The sequence below is a fragment of the Leucoraja erinacea genome, chromosome 2 (assembly GCF_028641065.1).
Source record: "Leucoraja erinacea ecotype New England chromosome 2, Leri_hhj_1, whole genome shotgun sequence".
NCBI lineage: Eukaryota > Metazoa > Chordata > Chondrichthyes > Rajiformes > Rajidae > Leucoraja > Leucoraja erinaceus.
In genome coordinates, this window is record NC_073378.1 from 73,170,451 (window position 1) to 73,188,310 (window position 17,860).

A 17,860-nucleotide genomic window follows, 5' to 3' on the forward strand; every position below is an offset into this window, starting at 1 on the left:
AGCAGATGGCATGTTGGCCTTCATAACAAGAGGAGTTGAGTATAGGAGCAAAGAGGTCCATTTGCAGTTGTACTGGGCCCTAGTGAGACCACACCTGGAGTATTGTGTGCAGTTTTGATTTCCAAATTTGAGGAAGGACATTCTTGCCATTGAGGGAGTGCAGCGTAGGTTCACAAGGTTAATTCCTGGGATGGCGGGACTGTCATATGTTGATAGATTTGGGCTTGTATACTCTAGAATTTAGAAGGATGAGAGGGAATTTTATTGAAATATATAAGATTAAGGGATTTGACACACTAGAGCCGGGAAACATGTTCGTGATGTTGGGGGAATCCAGAACCAGGGGCCACAGTTTAAGAATTAGGGGTAGGCCATTTAGAACGGAGATGAGAAAAAAGTTTTTCACCCAGAGTTGTGAATCTGTGGAATTCTCTGCCTCAGAAAGCAGTGGAGGCCAATTCTCTGGATGCTTTCAAGAGAGAGTTAGATAGAGCTCTTAAGGGCCTGTCCCACGAGCATGCGACTGCATGCGGCAAGCGCGACCAAACCGGAAGCGGGGGCTGTGCGGAGGTCGAGTGATCCCGTACAAGTTGATGTGAAGTTGGAGCGAAGTCCACGGGAAGTTTGTGCTAGGCGTATGCCGTCAAGATGCTGCGTACGGCGTCGAGACGCTGTGCACGCCCGTCGAGGCGGTGCATACGGCCTCAATGCGGCTGCGGGCTGGCAGGCCGTTGCCACATGGAATTTTTGGACTGTCAGATTTTCGGAGCCCCACGCGATGTCGGGACCAGCTCCGCACAACTCCATACGGCTCCGGCGATCGAAGTGGGACCGGCCCCGCGAGGCCGTACGGCTCAAGCGACCACGTTAGTTCCCGATTGCCGCTTGCAGTCGCATGCTTGTGGACTGGCCCTTTAAAGATAGCGAAGTCAGGGAATATGGTGAGAAGGCAGGAACAGGATACTGATTGTGGAAGATCAGCCATGATCATGTTGAATGGTGGTGCTGCCTCGAAGGGCCGAATGGCCTACTCCTGCGTCTGTTGTCTAGTATCTATTGGAGTCACATATGATCTAAACCAGGTAAGATCGCCTCTAAAGAGCTACTGGTGAATCAGATTGTTTAATGACAAACTGAACGATTAGTGGTCATCATTACAAAGATTAGCTTTTTATGTTTTAAACTGAATTAGCAGAATTCAATTTCTACATCCACTTCAGAGTTTACCAGTGGCTTTAAACTAGTTGGGATGTGAAGTAAGGAGGATATGGAGAGGCTTCAAGGTGATTTAGACAGATTGAGCAAGTTGGTAACATCATGGCAAATGCTGTATAACATGAATGCAGGTGAGCGTTCATTTGAGAAGTTTCGATATCCAAATAAGAATTCTGGTGTTCTTGTACACCAGTGAACTAAAGCAAAATCCTGGTTGCAGGAAGCCATACCTGGGCTGGGTAGATCAAGAAGGCACAGTCTGAGGTTATAGGGGTGAGCTGAGGAGAAACAAATCTGATCGGGGGTGGTGAACCTGTGGCATTCACTATCACAGAGGGTTTTTTTATGAAATATACCCAAGTAGTTTAGCTAGAGAAGATAGACAAGCTTCTGGATTCTGTAAGTGGCATCAAAGGGAATGAGGAGAAAGCAGGTTACACAGAAAAGCTGGAGAAACTCAGCGGGTGCAGCAGCATCTATGGAGCGAAGGAAATAGGCAACGTTTCGGGCCGAAACCCTTCTTCAGACGGCCCGAAACGTTGCCTATTTCCTTCGCTCCATAGATGCTGCTGCACCCGCTGAGTTTCTCCAGCTTTTCTGTGTAACCTTCGATACTCCAGCATCTGCAGTTCCCTCTTAAACAACGAGGAGAAAGCAGGAATGGGTATTGAAGTGGATGGTCAGCTATGACCATTTTAGTGTGAGGTCATAACATGCTTTTCTCCCCAATAGGAAGAAGAGAATGTTTTGGTTTTGCCTGCATGTGCAATGGAAGACAGCATCCGGATTGTTTCATTTTGAGAAATGACCAGTAACCCTACAGGCTTTCAGCCACAGCATAGTTTGCAGCTTCCATTCCTCCAAGTCTTAAAGTTGTGGGTTCAACCCTGGCTCTAGAAACAAGTACCAACAGTTCCATACTGACATTCCAGGCATAGGTGTGGAGTACTGCATTATTAATGGTGCCTTCTATCAGATGACCCATTAAACAACTACAGTTCCCAACTACACTCTCAAAGGTGCTTGAATACCTCTTGAGGTAATGTTAAAGTGTGGCAGGTAAGTTATCTCCAGTATACAAGCTAGTTTTGATCCTTCTATTAATATCATAAAAGCTGTTGCTATCACATTGTGTATAGGAACCTGCAGACTAACAATTGGCTGCTAAGTTTCTTATATTATCATTGATAGTTCCCTGAAGGTATCTAATAACCGTAAAGTACAATGACATAACAGGAATAATAAGGGTGGTGTAAAAAAGCAAGATTTCTCTTTTCTTTCAGGATGTTAAACTTTCGCATTTGGCATGTTTTGGGGTGAGATGAGCTCTGTCAGAGTTACAGACACAGACGTGTTGAAACTTGCCGATGATGCTAAGGAACTCAAGCTAAAACCCCATACAGAATTAGGATAGACGTTAAAATAAAAAGCAATACTCCATAAGTAATGCTGCTTCAATGATCTTTGGCCAACAGCTGAGATTAATAACAGTTTTTGTTTGATGTAGCACCTTTGAGGCTTTAGATGTCCAAGAGTTTGAAAATCAGAAAAATAAATACAATTTAATAAGGCTTGTATAGTTTTTTTTCAGGCAAATCTGGCAGCAAATGTGTATGCAATGAAGAGAATGGTAATTAAATCACATGGTGATGAAAGAATGTCACTCAAAAACTCTACTTGTTTTTTTGAAAAGATGCCCAAAGGCATTTGGCTTGATGAATAGGCAGGTAGATGCATAGCTTCAAATAATATTTGCTCTAATATCATAGCATCACCTCAACTACTCCTCCAATCCTACACTAAATTTTCAGGCTTAGGTTATATGCATAAAACCTATGGGGGTGGACCACAATGGTTCCCTGATTAGATGATCATTGAACTACACTAATACATTACATTGGCTAATACTGTTGGTTTTATTTGCAAATATAATAACATTAAGAACACTATGTGGCTTCAGGGCACTAAGCAAAATGTTAATGTAATGCAGGAGAATGAGCAAAGCTTTCTGATAGTTCTCCAATTTTTTGTCAGGATTGCAAAAAACAAGACTGATTGAGCCCAGTAGTTCTGATTAATATCCTATTAACAGCTATGACATTTTCTGCAATCAAATGATCACTTGGATCAATGCACCACACACAGACCACTGAAATGTGTGAAGAATTCCACACATTTATAAGTGGTGGCTTCTATCAGTTGTGAAACACATGTGGAAATCCTCACACATCACATTAGGTGAATAAAAACAGAAAATGGTAGGACAATCAGAAAAAGAAAACTTTTCATGAGATCAAAGAAAAGTTAGAGAACAAATGTGTGCAGTTGCAGAGAAATGGAAATGGAGGATAAAACAAAAGGATTGCCTGTGAAGGAGCAGAGTAAGAGGTTTTTAGATAGGTGCAAAAATATGTAAGGGAGGGATATGGAGCGCACGCAAAGAGATGAGATTAATTTATCTTGGCATCATGTTTGGCACAGACATTGTGTACCGAAATGCCTGTTCCTGTGTTGTTCTCTTCAAGTAGACTGGATGAACAGGTAATGTTAGTGAGAGAGGGTGGAGAAAATATCACGATTGATGATCTGCCTGAAGGAAAGGCAAGAGAGACGAATAAGAATCGAGACAATAGGAAAAACAAATACTGGAACTCTGAGATGCAAAACATAACATGTCGGTAATTCTGACACAAACTGGAAAGGTAGGTTATCTGAAATTCTTGAATTCAGTGCTGAGGTCTGACAGCTATAGCGTGCCAGGATGCAAGATGCAATTATATGCCTTAGGATTATTTTGGGCTTTGTTGAAACAAGTTAAGAAACCGAGGCAGAGATTGGGATAGAGAATTGAATTAAAGGGACACATAATTGGAAGCTAAGGGTCAGCCTTGCAGACTGAATGGATGCATTGTCCAAAGCAATTTTTGGATTGCTGCGGAGACCACATTATGAGTCAAGAGGCAAGAGTGTTTTATTGCCATATGTCCCAGATAGAACAATGAAATTCTTACTTGCAGCAGCACAACAGAGCACACTGTAAATAATATGATAGTTGAGAAAATAAAGTTACGTATAATATATACATACACATACGTACACATAAATAACAAACAAACAATACTAACAATAATTGTCAATACAGTTCAGAAATTATTTGAGGTTGTAGTGTTTAATAGCCTGATGGTTGTAGGGAAAAAACTGCTCCTGAACATGGACGTTATAGTTTTCAGGCTCCTGTACCATCTTCCCGATGGCCAGCGTGAAATGAGTGTGTGGCCAGGGTGGTGTGGGTTTCTGATGATGCTGGCTGCCTTTTTGAGGCAGCGACATCTGTGAATCCCAACGATGGTGGGGAGCTCAGAACCCATGATGGACGGGCAGTGTCCACAAATGTTTTGCAGTCTTCTTCACTCCTGGGCATTCAAGGTGCCGAACCAGGTCGTGATGCAACCAGTCAATATGCTCTCTACTGTACACCTGTAGAAATTCAAGAGAATCTGCCCTGACATACCAAATCTCTGCAATCTTCTCAGGAAGTAGAGGCGTTGATGGGCTTTCTTTATTAATGCATCAATGTGCTAGGTCCAGGAAAGATCTTCAGAAATATGCACGCCCAAGAATTTGAAGCTTTTGAATGTCCCATCGATATAGACAGGTTTGTGGGTCCTCATCCTTCCTCCTCCAAAGTCCACAATAGGTTCCTTGGTCTTACTGACATTGACACCAAATACACTACTTAAAATTGGAGGAAATGCAAGTGAATTGCCACTTCATCAAGAGGAAGTATTTGACACTAAAGATGGGAGCGAGGTAGAAAAACAATTTAATCCCCTACCATTACATGGGAAGGTGCTAGTCAGTAGTGGATAGAAGGAAGAGAGAACCAGGGAGTTGTGCAGAGAACAAACCCATTGGACTGATGAAAGGGGCGGGAATGGGCATCTCTTTGAAGATGGTGCAAATTATAGAGGATGTTCCATTAAATGTGGAATCTGGTGCAATGTTCAGGAATGCAAGGAGCACACTGTATTTGCTCTAGGTGGGAAGGAGGTGGATTAGAATAGAAACGTAGTCAATGAAATAGATGCATTTGATCAGCTCGTTACATCTCGTAGAGGGGAACCCAAAGATGATTGAAAAGCAAAGATGGGCATTAGTCCAGTGTGCAAATATTTTATATTTAAACCATTTGATGTATAACAAAGATTATAAACCCATCAATTTGTTTCAATTTAAACAACTAAAAACCTGTTTCACAGGGGAGTACACTTTAAAATTGGCTGCCTGCTTCTCATTGGAGGAAAAGATACACCATAACAATTTTTCCATCCTTATTTTCAGTTCAGCTCGCTAAGAAATCGTCAACGAGCAATATTCATTAATGCTCACAATTAAATGCAGAAAGGTTCTCGCTATTTTTTCCAATTTTCTTCCACCACTAAAAATGTCCAACCAGAATAGGTAGTTTAATGGAAAATGTTCAGAGTGATTCATGTAAAGATTAAAGTCTCAAAAGTAGGTTAAAAACCAACTTTCCAGTGCATTCAGTTGCATTCCCCATTGCCTAACTGGAGATAATTATTTAATTGCAAACTCAGTTTCCCTCTCCAGGTAACCTGAGTGACTTTGTATTGCATGTTAAATTATTATTTTATTATCCTGAAAAAAAAGTCCATTAGTGTAGATTTTGTACCCCAGAAATCCTCCTTGGTCAAACACCAGATGAAATATTATTGTAATACATTAGCCTGAATTTTGTAATGAACAAAATACTTAGTCATCCTTACATCAGCAAAATGATGTGAAATTTCATTGCAGAAAAATATACTAATAGCCCTGTCCCACAGTGCGAGTTCATTCCAGGAGCTCTCCCGAATTAAAAAAATCAAACTCATGGTAAACACGGTGAATGAACGTAGCGGGTACGTCGGAGCTCGGGGACGTCTCTTAGCGCTAATGGCAGGTACTCGGGAAGACTCGCTAACAGCAGGTAAGCACGGGAAGACTCGTGAAGATTTTTTAACATGACGAATAATGTCCACGAGATCCCCGAGTACCGACGAGTGACCATTACCGTAAATCTCCGAGTTCGAATCAGGGCAAACTCAGGAGAACTCTTGGAATGAACTCGTACCATGGGACAGGGGTTTAAGTGCTGGAGTCAGAAGAAAGGTCCTCACCTGAAATATCACCCTTCTTTTTTCCCCAGGAATGCTGCCTGACCTGCTAAGTTACTCCAGAACTTTGTGTTTATCTCTCGAGTAACTGTGGGTCAGGCAGCATCTCTGGACAACATGGAGAGGTGACGCTGCAGGTTGAGGTTTGACTGCTGTCAGTGATTCCCAAGTCATAGAAATGACCTTATTACTAATTAATAATTATTAATAACGTAGTTTATTGGTTTTAGCACTCTTTGGGGCATTATGATCGAGGCATGAAAGACACAGAATAAATGTAATAATTAAATAAAGACATATTTCTCTCATCTGCTCATCTATCTTGTGCAGCATTTTACTTTCTAATTTGAAGCATTACGACAAAATACCCTGAAATATTATCTCTGTTGTATTGTTTTCATTTACAAATGTGGATAACATTGACCAGCATTTGCAGCTCATCCAAAGTATTGTTAAGGTTACAGCGGTGAGCTGCCTGATTAAGGTACAACCTTCTGATTAAGGTTTGGTGCAGAATTCCATGAGTTAGGCTCAACAATAACAATGGTAAGATAGTTCCAAGTCAGGATGATGTGCAATGCAGAGAAGCATCTACAGATGCTAGGGTTTCATGATCCTCCTGACCCCCTCTTTATTAATCATGTAGGTCACAGATTTGAGAGGTCCTGTTAGAGGTCACAGATTTGAGAGGTCCAGTTACCCATCTTGCAGATGTGGCTTTGGTGGAGGGAGAGGGTACATAGCATGTCAAATTAATTCTAACCAGGTATTAAAGATTGAGCCTAACTGTAATTATTGTGTATAAACCCTTTTAGCACTGAAATATGTACTTTATGTGAAATGTAATTCCATGATAAATAGCTGAAGTAACATTAAAACAACTTTAAAGAAGTTAATTTATGATATTTCAACTTGAAGACTTGCAAGTTTGTATATGTTTCAGTCTTTATTTAACACTCTATAAAACATTGAGGAAAGGTATTTGAAATCGAGCTCCATCCTTCTGGTTTGATGACATTCTTTAATGTGATTAGCAGCTCAGGGATAAGATGCCAATGATCACATTGATCTGCTGTCTGAATCTGACAGGTGTCAGCAGAAGGGAACCTCCTATCATTAAACCTTTATGGGAACTTGCCTCAAGATCAGCAGTGATTGCCATCTGAGGCCCTGGCAATAACAAGTAAGAAATAATGACAACTCTTTTTGCACATCTGCCAAATTATGAAATCATACCAGCAATTATTGGTTTCCTGTAATGGCGCTTAAGAGTATGCTCCTTTAATAAGTGAGCTGGATAGTATTTATAAAGTTTATTATAAACTGTTGAATAGTGTTGTCAATACAACCAGAATCACAGTACGGTGGTCCATTTCAAACCATATGAATGAACTCCTTACAATCATCATTAAACTAAAATGAACACATATAAACAACAGGCAGGTTCAGAACACTGCATCATAAAAATATCAGTGAGAAAAAAAGTACTATTGCAGCCTCATGCAATATTTTATTCTACAAAAGAGTAAGCACAAAGACAAGTCAGCAACTATAAACAGCAGCTTCACCATTCTTTCCAACTTCTACTTTTGCAGATCACAGGTATATGCACACACTGGCAGTTCATATACCCAATATACTTAGGCACAAAGACATGTTTGAAAATAAATAATCTATGGAAAAACTGAACTATTTAATAGCATGTATAGGCAACAGTGATCATGGGATATTAGCAGGGGCATGTTATCAGTCTGTTAATCAGTGATGGAAACATTCAGGTCAGATCGCACCCGTGAAAAGAGGAACAATTATTATTTTTTCTGATACAAGAGCATTGACATGACATGTTTAACTCTTTTTCCACAGATGCTGCCTGGCCAGCAGAATAGTACGTCACCATTCCAGATTTCCAGCAGGCACAGTATTTTTCATTTGTTTTCTGAGGGAGAAGATGTCGCCATTCACGTCAGCCTAACGGATACAAGTCAGTGAGACTTCCATTCCCTTTGAGGCCATGATTACAGCTTTACGTTAAATTATTCAGAAAAATAAACAGATATAAAGTACAGACATCACTTGATATTTGGATATAATACTTTCTAAGAAAAAAATCAACATTTCATTCCAATATTTACAAAACTGAAAGGGAAGACGGTGTAAAATGTTGGACAATAAGATTTCAATCTCTGGTACCAAAGAGAAAAAGTACCATGCAGGCAATTATACTTCATATACAAATTTGAACCTACTCTGACAATTATCCCATCATGACTTAACCAAGCTCCACCCATTACTGCTCTTTATTTTAAACAAATAATTTTAAGTCATGAATGATCATTCTTCCTTCTCTACATTAACTGGACCACCAAACATTACCAATATGATATTGCTTGTCAAAGTCTGACAGCACATTACAATCCCATTAAGTTTAATATTTCCTCTCAACTAGGACTGTACGCAACATGACACCAAATCACATCTTTAATTGTAACTTAATTTGTTTTGTCTCTTAATGTAAAATGTTATTCATTCAAAAGGCATGTGATATTAATAAATCTAGTCAAATGGTATAAAACCCTAAATAGTAACCTTAGAGCCCCGCAGCAAAATCAGCATGCCACATGATTTGTTAGACAAACTAAATTGAAAACTCAACTATTCCACAAAGTTAACTATTCATTTGTGTAAACTGTCTCTACATAAAATGATACCTATCACACACATCAAACTACTTTCTAAACAGCTGAACCATTATGTCATGAGCTGGGAACTAAAGTAATCCATCAGTACAGTTCCACAATGCAAAATAAATCAAATTATTTTAGTCAGCACCTGCACACAAATAAGATAAACCGTATTCAGTGATGACTGGCTTAAATAATTTTATGTTCCTTTTATCACTGTAGATGTGTGTGCACTAGACTTTAAGCCCTCTATGCATGGATATACTAACCTTAACATAAAATAAAAACTTAATTCCAACAACCTGCCAAAAATGTAAAAATATTTGTTTTAATTCATACATACAGGATGGTTACAATTCTACTTACAAACACCTGCACAGTTGTCTAAAACCTGTCCTGATGGTGACAAAACTATGAACATTATTTCTGAGGAAGATTGCTGCAACTCAATGGACTACAATCAATTAAAACCCAGGGTAACCCAGTTTACAGTGTATAAAATGATGCTTACCAATACTTACAGGAGACTGATTCAAGTTATACTATGAATAGTATTATTGCACTACCCATTAAAAGGGAGACTAAGGTTAATAATAATTCAGAAATACAATGTGATATTAAGGGAATCAATTTCCATTAATTCTGTGTGTGTATTGACTAATTTGTAAAACCTCTTTAAAATTCACCAGAAATATAGTTTTCACATGATCTATCAAATTACACCTTAGGTATTCATCACTTCCCAAATGAATCATTCCTGTTAGTTTGATACATTTGCTCAGCTTCCTCAGCGTGGCTCTGAAGCCCAGGCCACAAGAGACTAAATGCGCTGCATTCCTCAGTATAGCCACAGTCCAGGTATCTTGCAAACTAGTAAATTCTGAAAGCCCTTGTAGATCAGCAGTTACTTCAGCCACAAGAGATGGCAGTGAATCGCTTTGATATGCAAGACATGTTATGCAGTACAATGCCGAGGAGGAATAGGAGGACACAAGCCACAAGGAGTACAGTGCAAACACCTGAACAGGTGGAGGTCTTCACAACTTCCCTGCTTTCCTCCTCTTCCTCATCTTCCCTCGGTCCGCCTTGCAATGGGTGTTGCTGATGCTGCTGCTCCCCAGGGATCAAAACAGCAGTCACAGTCTTCCGCTGGTTTCCCGGCAACAGTCGACAACTCCCTTCTCCTGGCAGCAGAGCACTCTCCTTGGTAACAGTCAGGGGTACCATGTAGCAACCACTGCTTGGGAGCCTGATGAAGACTGGAGTGCGGTCCGAGGCATTAGGGATGCTGATCACAGCAATTACTTCTGGGTCATCCGGCAGCTGAGATACAGACAAGCTGGGGGAGAGCTTGGTGACACTTCGGCACCACGGGCATGTCAGCTCCTTGTGACTGCTTCTCATCTGTTGAAGGCAGACAGAACAGCAAGTGTGCTTGCAGTCAAGTAGCTTGGGGCGGCGACGAGGGCTGTAGTAATTGAAGCAGATCTGGCATTCCATTTGGGAATCTTGAGAAACGGTCTCCATTTCTAAACTGATGGGTGCCAACTTCTTGTTTTCTTTTTTAAAAAAAGCTCTCAGCCAAATTACTCTCAATTGTGACTTTCGATACTTTCAGAAGCCCTCGGTCACTGACTTTAAAGTTTTCCAGTGATTGGAGTTGCCTTCAGGGAACAGCAGATTTTGAGATGTGCTGTCACTTGTAGCAAGTGCCCAACTTTCATCACCTACAAAACAAAAGAAAATTGGGAAATGTACAAGTAAAAAGTAAATGATATACATCTGATAATTTATGTGAATGTGATAAAGTTCAGTGTTTCCCTCAGCTAATTTAATTTTATATTCATGTGTGGCTCAGAAAGGTCAATGTTTGGTCCCACCTCAGTGACCCGAGCACTAAATTACAGGGCTGCCAACATTGGGTGAGAGTTGAGAGTGAGAAATTGTGACAGAGCATAGCGACAAAGGGGGGGAGGGTGTGGGAGGGGGGTGTTCCCCCTCCATCCACCCCCTCCCTCACTCTTTCCTCCCCTTCCTCCCTCCTCCCCATCCTCCCTCTTTCCTCCCCATCCCTCCCTCTCTCCTCCCCCCCTCTTTCCTCCCCTCCCCCCCTCTTTCCTCCCCTCCCACCCTCTTTCCTCCCCCCTCCCACCCTCTTTCCTCACCCTCCCCCTTTCTCCTTCATCCCCTTTCTACATTCCCTCCCCCTGTCTCTCTTTGCCTCCATCCCTCCCTTTTTTTCTTTCCCTCTCTCCCCTCCCTCTCTCCTCCTTCTCTTTTCCCGACCGCCTAATGGGGAGACTCGCGGGCACGGTGTAACGTGGATTGGCGGCGCTGGCAGTGCCGTGTGAGTTGAAGGGCAGGAGGGAGGGAGGGAGGGAGGCTGCAGCGGTGGCCGGCAGCGCAGCGCTCGTAGCCGGTGCACAGAGGCGCTGACACCCAGCGGCTGCACATCCGACCGAGAGAGAAGAGACACAACGTCACCAACGTACTTCCCCAGACCGCACAGATCGCTGTCAGGTGGCGCAAAGAGACAAACTGTGCAGCAAAGATCGTATAGCTCCGCTCTAGGTTCTTTGCTGTGCAGGGATTGAAGACAGCGTGAGAATTCTGTCATCAGCGTGAGAATTGGCTGAAATGCGTGACTCTCACGCTCAAAACGTGAGAGTTGGCAGCCCTGGTGTAGCTCTGATACACCTGCTACTTTATTTTGAAGCCCGTGAACTGAGGGTAAAAGGTGAGATATACCTCATTTTTTGGAGATACGAAGGCCCTGATATGCCAATTGGCCTCCTTTTGGATGGACTGGAGATATCTATAAATCTAATTATCAGCAGATCTGTCTTTACTCAACACCACAAACACATATCACCCTAATAGTTATCACAGTTGTGTATCTGAAAATCTGTTGAACAAACTGACTGCTGTGTTTTTATATCATAAAGGTGACTGCACTTGAAGTGTATATCAAACTGTTAAAACCCTTTTGGGGAATCCTCAAAGGAGCTTTACAAATAAAAGTTTATTTTTAATTCACAAAATTATCATGTGCTGCCAATGTTTGCGGGTGGGAGATAATCCAACCAAACAATTTGTAAATTATTCCTTCATAACGTGAGGAAACAAGTTTACTTTTTGCATAAAATATTGCACTCATCTAACACCTTCCCAAACTTCATCCCAAAACACAACATAACTTGTGAGCTACTATTGAAATGCAGCGTCTGGTGCAATGCAGAAAAGACAGCAGCAAATGCATGCTCAGATAGTAGACACACATGGCAATATTAAAGATATTGTTTTGGGGTAAATAATGGGTAAACACCAAGGATAACTCCCTGGCTCCCCTTTAAAGTAGTTTTATGGAATCTCTGAAGTCTGTTCATAAGGAAAGATGGGGCCTTGATTTAATGTCTTATTTGATTGTGGTCCTCCCAATTTGAACTAAAATATCAACTGGAATACTTGCACAACTTCTTGCAGTGTGATTCAAACCCAAAAGTTTGAGTCAAATCAATCATTTGCAACTGCTTCATTAAACACAGAAAAATGCATTCATTTCTTTGAATATAAATTACTAAATGAGTAAAATCAAGAAAGGAAGGAAGGAAAGCTTGCCATGTGTACTGATCATGCTACAAGGTGGGAGGAAATGAATTTGCACCCATGCTGTTTGTTATCTTTCACAGTTCTAAATTGGGGAAACAGATTAATCATGCCTGGTATTTCCCAACATGGCAAAATGCTGCTACCGAAATAGATGGACTGTCAGCCAAGTTCCGTCAACATACTTCCACCAACTCAAAGTCCAGAATTAGGGGAAGGCTGCTTGTTCACTTTGTCAATCATGAATTGCAGATGAATTAGGAAGGACAACAATGAACCCACGTGACAATGCAAACAAAAAGCTCAATGTTCATACTTGTAGACACACAGGAAGTTATCTCAGTCATCACGAGTGAGTAAAATAATTGTGTAGGAAATGAACTGCAGGAAATGAACAGGTTTAAACCGTAGACACAAAAAGCTGGAGTAACTCAGCGGGTCATAGAAACATAGAAATTAGGTGCAAGAGTAGGCCATTCGGCCCTTTGAGCCTGCACCACCATTCAATATGATCATGGCTGATCATCCAACTCAGTATCCCGTCAGATAGCATCTCTGGAGAAAAGGAATAGGTGACGTTTTGGGTCGAGTCCCCTGACTCTCAGTCTGAAGAAGGGTCTCGACCCGAATCGTCACCTATTCCTTTTCTCCAGAGATGCTGTCTGACCAGCCGCGTTACTCCAGCTTTTTGAGTCTATCTTTGCGTAAAATAATTGCTCTCTGAATAAAATGTCCATGTTTACCATTATAACAAAAATAATTCAATATACCTTCATAACAACTCGGAAAATTATCTTTGATTGGACTTCACTGGCTTTATCTTGCACTAAACGTTATTCCCTTTATAATGTATCTGTACACTGTGGATGGCTCAATTATAATAATGTATTATCTTTCCGCTGACTGTTTAGCACGCAACAAAAGCTTTTTATTGTACCTCTGTGCACGTGATAATAATCTAAACTCAACTCAAACGCAACATTCCACTAAATTGTTTTCCTCTTTCTGGAGGGAAGTTAAAAGATTTCAAAAATGTTACATAGGTTTTGCTGGATTATGGGTTGTTCAGTTGTGCCAGACAAACAGCATCACAGCTGCAGCCACCCCCTGTCTACTCCCAAATTAATTTCCTCTGAGCGCCAAATATTTCCAGATCCTCCAATGTGCAGCTTGTTTGGCTTTTTTCAACAGAGATTACTTCAACAAAGGTTATTGATGCACCAATCATAGGAATAATTTTATATTGGTTTTCACATAATTTTGAGATCCCAATACATTAGTACTTTTGGTTGAAACATTGGCATTGGTATAAACTATGCATTAATAGCAGTCAGATTAAACCCAGCAAATTTCCATATACTACATTGAAATAAACGACAATAATTAAAGTCAATGATTCTGACTGATGAAAACAACAACAGCAATGTTCCTTTTCAAATTATGCCTTTGTATCTTGTTTAAAAGTGAAGGGCTTTAAGTTAGCATCTCATATGAATTATAGCATCTCTGACAGTGCAGCACTCTCTCAATGGTGTGCTGATGCACCAGCCTGTTTATTGTAACTGGGGTGGGTCTTGTACCCATGACTAAATCTCATAATGCTAGAGTTATTCAGCAGGTCAGGCAGCATATGTGGAGAGAATGGATAGACAACATTTCGGGTTGGGCCATTCTTCAGACCCGTAATATCACCTATCCATTTCCTCCACAGATGCTGCCCTACCAACTAAATTACTCCAGCACTTTGTATTTTACTCAACATTCCAACATCTGCAGTTTCTTCTGTCTCCTTGAATCTATGAACTTCTGGCTCAGATTTGTAGGCTCATACTACTTGAGTAACTTCCAGTACTGATCATTAAATCACATTAGTGATTAATATGCATGCATCACAATATAACCAATACGTAAGATGCTCTAAGAACCAATTGTATAAATCCTCTCTCATTTAAGAAACAGTTGACCCATTAAGCATTATGTTCCTATTTGAATCATACAGTTGAGAAACATGTGTAAATTCAGTTTGTAATTAAATGGCTTTCCTCAAAAAGTGCACAGTTTTCCAATATCATGAGAATATCCATACCCCAAGAGATAGGAGGTTTTATTAGGCCAGGTTATAGCCAGAGAGCAAGTGGAATTAGGAAGTAGACCTGCTTACAAAAAGTCCCCAGCCAAAATGAACAGCAATTATAAAGTCACACATTCCACCTTACAGCAGGTTATTTTTACATGCAGTCAAACAATAAACAACAGGGTGGTGTTCTGGGAAGGACTGCCATTAAGTTTCAAACCAAGGCACATCTGCCCTCTCAGGTAGATATTGAAATTCTCCTTCTGGGGGGAAGAGGGAGGGGCAAGTTATTCCTGATGTCCTGGAAATGCTGTGCTCCCAATTAACATGCTGAAAATGGACAGTATGGGCTATTACTAAACTGCATTTAATAAGAGCTTGCTCTGTATAAATTAATTGTTATGTTTTTTTATAATGGTGGCCAAATTCTGAAAACATTTCATTGGCTATAAGTGTGTTCCGAAAACCCCTCAAAGTTTCAAGAATTCAAATAAACGTTATTTATAGAGTCATAGGGTGATAGTGTGCAAACAGTCCATTTGGCCCAACTTGCCCACACCAGCCAACTTGTCCCACCTGCCTGTGTTTGGTCCATATCCCTCCAAACCTGTCCAATCCATGTACCTGTCCAGCTGTTTCTTAAATGTTGAGATAGCCCCAGCCTCAACTACCTCCTCTGGCAGTTTGTTCCATCCACCCACCATCCTTTGTGTGAAAAAGTTACCCCTCAGATTCCTATTAAATCTTTTCCCCTTCACCTTAAACATATGTCCTCGGTTCGCCTACATTAGGCAAGAGACTCTGTGCATCGACCTGATTTTTTCCTCTCTACTCCATCTATTCCTTATCTTAATCAAAATAAGGAACAGAAATAATAAAATACAAATATGTGTGTGTGTGAAATATATGGTTTGATCTGGTGCAGAGGTCTCTCACCACGGAAGCCACTGTGGAAGGGCCACTGGTACAAAAAAGCTCCTGTAATAGTGTCGGTTCAGGACATATTTACACTGATATGAACATTTCTTATCGCGCATGAAAGCCATAAGAAAATAATTCCTGTCAAAACAAAGGAATATTTGCAAGCCTGATTCATGAACAATAAAAATACACGCGTTTCCATCACTCTACTATTCTCATTCTAAAAATCTAAGACAACGGGCCATGCCTTGCATGGTACATATACCAATTAAACATGAATATCACCAAAAAAAAGGGAAACGCGCCAAAAGTAATGCGATTAGTGTGGAAAATAGGGCTGTTTGAACATTTGGCTGCAGCAAATCACCTTCATTGATGCAGACTCGAAAATAAGCTCATTGCCCTTCGCAGTTGATCAAATCTGAGCGATAAAACTTAATTAAACACACATAAAATTATTTTACCATTATGCTTGACCAGACATATTTTTCTATAAGTTCTGATAAACTATAACCCCGTCGGCAGCGTTTGCTATCCGTATATTTCCCTTGATAGACCATGACCTTCCACAGTCTGCACCAAATGTTATTTCACGGAATAAATAAAGATTTCCTTTCTGGCTCTGACTGCACTGGTCTCTGATATAAAATGCATCATAAAGCCTCGCATAGATCCATTAACCGCTGACCCAATTTTGTTTTTTTTATTCACTGCATTATTTCATCCAAGCAATCTTAATAAAACGCGGAAGATGGCCCTTCGGCCCATTCTGCTTGTACTGTAATATTCAGCTCGGAATAATTATTTTGGCGTCACTATCACCCTAAGAGATGGAGAGGAATTCATCACCTTTTCAACCAGCACACAGCACACAACTCCTGCGAAACGCACACGGCGCCCTGCATTTATAATTAAAAGTTGGCATTTTTATGCGTACAGTTTAAGATCCACTTTGCATGGAACGTAACGTCAAAATGTCCATGTCAACGCTCAAACTGATCAGCTAATGTTGCATAAACATACAGCGTTCGCTTTCAAGGAGTGAAACATTAGAGAAACAATAACATCCCTATGTAGCTGCAATCGCGCAAATAAAATTAACACAACATAAAGACAGCAATACCTTCAACAATCTTTGAGACTACACTTGCAAGCTGCCTTGGCTTGCTGCAAAAGGCAATGATTTTAAAAAAGTCTATTATTTTTCAGCGCTGCAGTCTCCCCCTTTCCGCAGTCTCTCGTGCTCTCTTTCTACTTGCTTATTTCCTCGCACTCTCTTGCGCAAAGCTGATGCTTGTCTCTCATGGTTGGAAAGTGTCTATTGTGGCAGCGGGCAGCGCGCCGTACTCCTGATCTCTGACAGTCTCCTGCTCTGCGCTCGGATACATGTAGCCAATTGGGGAGGAGCAGGGATGCCCGTGCGGGACCCGCAGGGCCGCTGGGAATTGTAGTCCATGTGCGGCCACTCGCCGCTCCTCGCCGCTCCTCGCCGCTCAATTGGAACTACCACTCCCACAATGCAATGCGCCCGCCGACCGGCCCCGCCTTCCCCGCTTGACAGCCGGCCCCGCGCGTGCAGGTGAAGGCCGCTCATTGTGTCCTGCTGTTGATAGTTTCCTTCAAGGCGGCGCTGAACATGATGGTCAAGTAGCCGGCTACTCCTTCAAGGAGACAATTATGCTTGTCAATCGATTCAATGAATGAAAAAATGCAGACTTTCATTAATGCACATTTCCCTCGATTTTATTCCCCCGTTCACTATCAACTCTATTGACATAATTTGAGATTTCAACTGTTAATTAATTTGTTCATCTTTTGCAAATGATATAAAAATCGCCAACAAAAACAATGCAAACGCTGAAACAATCGAGACAACAACAAAAATCAGCATTTCAAAGCCTGCAGCCTCTATTTTCTTCGCCTCCAGTTCCCAGATAAAAGATACTGACCAGCCAATGCGTGGGACTTATATTTATATAGTCTAGTTCAGCTTGAACGTCACTGTTCATTCTTAAAATACAGGACCACGTTATTTTAAAATAAAATAAAATACATTGTGTTAAAATAAAACCTGCAACACAAGGAAAAAGAGACGTTGTCTGTTGGCGAGCGAGAACATTGTGTGCAATCTCGAATAACATGACAATAAACGGCTTCTTTTGATACATAATATTAAAAATTCT

General features: G+C 41.0%; 1 protein-coding gene and 1 long non-coding RNA gene across 2 annotated transcripts; one reads left to right on the plus strand and one right to left on the minus strand.

Moving 5' to 3' along the window:
- The first annotated feature begins 669 nt into the window (after nt 1-669).
- On the plus strand, nt 670-8,391 carry LOC129711059 (uncharacterized). Its single transcript, XR_008725773.1, has 3 exons — nt 670-1,648; nt 1,874-2,274; nt 8,259-8,391. It is a non-coding gene; the product is annotated as an uncharacterized LOC129711059 (long non-coding RNA).
- On the minus strand, nt 7,630-17,056 carry rnf152 (ring finger protein 152). The gene is made up of 2 exons (XM_055658412.1): nt 16,801-17,056; nt 7,630-10,803 (listed from the first exon to the last, which is right to left on the minus strand). The coding sequence occupies exon 2, from the start codon at nt 10,601-10,603 to the stop codon at nt 9,986-9,988; it is 618 nt and encodes a 205-aa protein (XP_055514387.1). The 5' UTR covers nt 10,604-10,803; nt 16,801-17,056; the 3' UTR covers nt 7,630-9,985.
- Between the last annotated feature and the right edge of the window lie 804 nt (nt 17,057-17,860).

Bases quoted from the DNA above. Each gene is read 5' to 3' on its own strand.
- rnf152 (XM_055658412.1), bottom strand. From the start codon at position 10,603: ATGGAGACCGTTTCTCAAGATTCCCAAATGGAATGCCAGATCTGCTTC.